Source organism: Phaethon lepturus, unplaced genomic scaffold (assembly GCF_000687285.1).
Source record: "Phaethon lepturus isolate BGI_N335 unplaced genomic scaffold, ASM68728v1 scaffold29497, whole genome shotgun sequence".
NCBI classification, from domain to species: Eukaryota; Metazoa; Chordata; class Aves; order Phaethontiformes; family Phaethontidae; genus Phaethon; species Phaethon lepturus.
In genome coordinates this window covers 77-5438 of record NW_010554558.1, presented here as the reverse complement: position 1 = coordinate 5438, position 5362 = coordinate 77, and the positions used below count along the sequence as shown (strand labels likewise).

Below are 5362 nucleotides of genomic sequence, written 5' to 3'. Positions count from 1 at the left end.
CTGTCGCAACAGGACAAGGGGTAATGGTTTTAAACTAATTTAAATCCTTTAAACTAAAAGAGGGTAGATTTCGACTGGATATAAGGAAGAAATTTTTGACAATAAGGGTGGTGAAACCCTGGAACAGGTTGCCCAGAGAGGTGGTAGATGCTCATCCCTGGCAACATTCAAGGTCAGGTTGGATGGGGCTCTGAGCATCCTGATCTCGTTGAAGATGTCCCTGCTTATTGCAGGGAGGTTGGACTAGATGACCTTTAAAGGTCCCTTCCAACTCAAACTATTCTATGAGTCTATGAAAAAATGGATACAGACATATTCTATTGGAAAGTACTACAAGAGGGACTAAATATGTAATTAGTGTAATTCATGTATTCCCTGCACAGAAGTATGCAGAGAGTGCTTGGGTAAGAACTTACCTATGTCTTCGAATATTGCCATGCAATTCCAAACACGATGACGATGACACTGAATTTAGAAAAACATATTGTTTTGTTTGTTACTTACCAGTTCTGTGTGAACTTTAAGATGTGCCTGGAGCTTGTATTTATCTGGAGTAGAGTAGTCACAATGTTCCGTGGGACATTTCAGCAAAATATTACTGTGTTTCTGAATGACGTGACGCTTAAGGCAGTTTTTCGTGATGGAAGAATAATTGCACTGGGAGCAGTAATATAAATGTTCTCGAGTATGCGTACGAACATGCATGTCATAATGCACTTGGTACCAGAACAACTTGCCTGAAAAGAAAATTAGACATGAAGAAAGTAATTTCTAAAAAACTGTTAGTGAAAATTCCAATACATACGCAATTTTATTTCAGGGCAAAACACACTGTTTGAATGCTGCCCCTTTTGTCTTTAATGAAAACTTGTCCCAAAGACCCTTCGCTACTGAAAAAATGCTTAAAAAACTACTTTTGTCTAAAAAGATTGTGTCATATATCCTGCAACAGCCTAACAAGGGCAACTTTAATACATATCAGTGATCTTTTTCCTAATGAGAAAGTCCTTTAAATCTGTTCTCCTATACAAAGAACCTGAATACAACTGTACACTAAAAGAGGTTGTCAAAATCTTTTTTGTTACTTCCTTTTGTGTTACTCCTTCCTAAAAGCCTTTCTGACATAATGGCACCAAAAAGTGCATAGCAATTCATCTAATGTATAATGTTATGGTGTTTCAAAAACTTTTTTTTCAAACTTTGATTCCTTCCCCGTCTCAAGAATGAAGACTATAATATATATCCCAAATCGTTTTCTTTCCAGTTACGTAAACACAAACAAATTCAGTTAGAATGAATGGGAATGGTCTATTATTCCCACTTTCATAAATTAAAAAAATGAATTACAATCAGAACAGTCTTGATCTGATACTATGCAGTGAACTTTTATGTCGAAAAGAATAGTTCAAAACAAGTCACAAAAATATGCCAGTATATACCTACCTATTGTATAGAATGTACATTATCACACAACCTCCCATACTATATGAAAAAGACTCTGAATTTGACACTAAGCTGATAATGAAGCTTAAGCATTAAAGCATGGACTGACTAATGCTGATTGTATGCCTAAATCTGCTGTGCTTGATCCCAGTGAAAGTTATGAGATGGGGAGAGGCATGTGGACAGAAATAATCTAATTCTATCAAATTTCACATCAACAGAAATATTCCGCTAGTGGGTTTTTTTGAGGAGATTTGAGTCATTTCACAGTATTTACACAGCAAAAAGTAAATCTCGCTGGACCCCAGAATCTATACTGAACTACAAAATCAATGCTGCCACAAAGATACACAAACCAGAGGAGCAGGAAAAAGATGGCCCACTACATAACTTTTAAAAAACCCAAACATAATTCTACTGCTCCTTACCGCAATATTCACATTCTAAGTCTCCATAAACCTTCCTTATCCTCTCACACAACTCTGTGTTCATTTGTCTCTTCTGCAAGCTATCCAAGATCTGCATAAAGGCAACAGCTCCGCTCCTGCTGTCTGGTGTAACGGCATTAGAAGAGGCTGCCTGTGGACAGACGGCTGCATTAGCTTCTGGTGCTGGCAAAGGGTTTGTGGCTTCTGCTGAGTTTTGAATTGGTGGATTGCTTGTTTCTGGTTCACTAGAAGGAACAGATTGATTTCTCTCTTCAGAGACTGAAAGGTTCTCAGTCATTGCATTGTTCTGACTGGGATTTAAACTTTTGTCTTCAGGCAGCAAAAGCTGAATTTCTTCACCCTGCTCATTTATGGAAATGCAGTGATTAACTTCCTCTTCATTTGCAGAAGAAACTTTTAACTCATCAGGACCAGAAGTACCATTTTTCAGCAGAAAGCAATCTGATGCTACACAGGACTGAACGTTTGGGACTGCTATGTCTGTTGTCTGACACAGTGTCTCTGTTACATTCTCCACCAGAGGATTTTCAAATTCTAAGGAAGGGACCGTATTAATTTTTAAGTCACCATTATGTTGACCATTATGGTTTACATCTGCAGCTGTTGATTCACCTTTACAAGTAGACGGTTGCAGTGTGTTAATAACATCAGTACTCGCGATAGTTAATTCATCTGCACTCTGTGCTAGTTGTTCACCAAGGGCTTCTGGCTGGATATCACCTCCTGGTTCGAGCAGGCAGAAACTCTGATTGATAGAACTCTCAAAAACAGAAGTCTCCTGCAAATCTGCATGTACATCTTTGATGTGAGCACGGAGTCTTACAGAACTGACAAATTTCTTCAGGCACACAGAACACACATATACAAATGGGTGCTTTCGAACATGAAGCTCAAGGGCTTGGTATTTAGTGGCTCCATGACCACAAAGCTCACAAGCAAAGGGTCTTTCATCGCCATGAACAAGCATGTGACGGTCTCGATCAAGTTCATTTTTGAATTTGCGTTCACAAATATGGCAGTCATAAAGAAGTTGTCTTTTGCCCTCTCGTGTCATCAAGCGAAGCTCATCAAAAACATCCTTCACCTTTTTATCTTGAAGGTCATGTGTTTCCTTGATATGCTTGATCAAATTTTTAACATCTGAGTATTTCTTTTTGCAGAAGCGACAATGTTGCTTAATTTTCTTATGAACTCTTTCAATATGGACTTTGAGATGGCCTTTGCTGAGACAAGTGAATGTACAATAATCGCAGCTAAACTTCTCCCCTGTATGCTTCCGCATGTGAACATTAAGGTTGGCTTTGATTGCACTGGCATAACTGCAGTATGAACACTTGTAAGGCTTTTCATTTGTATGAATCCTCAAATGTGCTTGGAGGGAGTGTTTAAATTTGAACACCTTGTTACAGTATTCACATGTAAAAATCTTCAGTTGAGTTGGACCCAACCTAAAAAAAACCCAAACCAGTTATATTTACAATATTGAAACTTGGTGGCACAATATATCAAAATTTCCCTAGATATTCATAATGGAAAGAAATTTTTAATTTATTTTGAAAAGGTATTCTCCACAGGCTTTTTAAATTCTACAGCTTATGCACAGATTGTTTTCAGCTGTTCCTTTATTTAAAAGGCTCAGAATATTTTCAGTTTCATGAAAATGGATCGGAAAGCATTTCATTCATATTTTGCATGAACACAACTAATAAGTACTTCAAAATTACCTGCTTGATTTCATTGCCTGTTCATATGGGGTTTGCTGAATGGCATATTCTTGATATCCTCTTCGTTGTGATGGGTCTTGAACTGTTGCCTCTGGAGTCGTGGGTTCACTTTCTTGGGGAGCAGCCTCAACAGGAACAATTTTTGTGGCTCCTAAAAGCCAGAACAAAAAATGCTATTAAAAATGTCATATTAAAATGTGCATTGTCTATAATACACAGGCGTCAACAAAACATTAAACTCTTTAATCATTAGTTCAACTATTTTAGTTTCTGCTGTTAAAATTCATGTGCTTAAAATGATGGATATGCTACCAGAATACATCAGTACTCACACCACAGACCTGCTTAAATAGCACGACAGGACTGCTGGTTCTGAGGGTTATTCATGGTGCTTGATGCCAGTTATTATGAGATCCTACATCCAAATACTTCCACCTTTGAAAAACTGTAACTTTTCAAAATCAAATTTTAATTTTTCTATTTCTGCCTCATACTACATCCTTTGAAAACTTCAGCCAGGCTGTTGAATCGGTTCCACAAATAAGGCTGGGGAAAAGACACTGTTTAGTCAATATTTAAAAGCCTGCACATCTTTTCCTTAAACAGATCTTTTACTGCTTATATTTTGGCGCATACTGCCATCCCCCCAGAATGAAAGAATATGTTCCATGAGCACTTCTCAATCTCCATCAGAAGCAGGAATAAAGGTGTTCTACCAAATGCAGTAAGATCAGATTCTCTCCCCCAGAGCTTTACAGTTAGTTGAGGCAAAAATAAACATATTCTGAGATGCGATTGTCTTGAGATTATTTAGCTGGATGTTCTTTATTTTCTGAACAGTGGCAGAAAAAACTTAATGTTGGGCATCCATAGTTAGCATTGAAGGTAATGAAAACCCATGAAAATAATAATTTACACTGAAAAAAAACCTCAAAACCAAAACCTGATCTGTATCAAACCAAGCACCTGCTATTGATTGATGCCCTCCTTTTTAACTTCGTCTGTCTGTAACTCATCCACCCACGTGTTCAACAGGAATGCTATCATCTTCAAAAGTTGAAATTATATACATTTGTATAGTCATGTATTTATTCACATGTATATTACGATTCTATATATATTCGTGAAATCTTCATATTCTACTAAAAAGTACTATAGAAAAATCTTTGAAAAAAAAATTTTGCTTTCTGGTCTGATAATGAAAAATTAGTCGTAAATGAGGGCCCATATACTGAATAACAAAAAGAAAATAAGATACTAAATATGTAGTAATAAATGATCACCCATCCATCCTAGGAAAAAAATATTACAGGACCTGTAATTAAAGATTGTTATATCATATACTGAGGACAAGGAAGCAAGAGAGGTTGCACATGAAAATTTCTTTGAATTAAACAGCAAAGTTAACAACTTCAGGTAAAACTGATATTCGGTAAGTTTCCCTTTATTTTCTTTTTGTTGCATATTACATTAGTATCTGATCTCGTTTCAATTCACCTGATTAGAAGCTGAGAGGTAAAAAAAGTACAATACACGTTAGTGACAGAGGAAGCCTGGTGGAAGAGGAAGTGGAGAGGCTGAGGAGCATCAGGGGGTGCGAGAGGGAGATGGGTCGGTGGAGCCACACCCGGCCAGCGGGGGAGCCACCCCGGGCCATCCCTGAAGCAGGGGCAGCTGGTGGAGGCTCCACAAGCAGCAGGGGATCCCCTGCCCTCTTGCTGCCGGGCAGAAGGAGAGGACCTAAGA

General features: G+C 37.9%; 1 protein-coding gene across 1 annotated transcript; it reads right to left on the bottom strand.

Moving 5' to 3' along the window:
* Window positions 1–504: 504 nt before the first annotated feature.
* On the bottom strand, window positions 505–3767 carry ZFAT (zinc finger and AT hook domain containing; the record flags this gene model as incomplete). The annotated part of the gene is made up of 3 exons (XM_010291898.1): window positions 505–737; window positions 1872–3340; window positions 3617–3767. Coding segments are annotated over 3 exons (1853 nt in total), but the record flags the coding sequence as incomplete, so codon positions are not given.
* Window positions 3768–5362: the final 1595 nt, after the last annotated feature.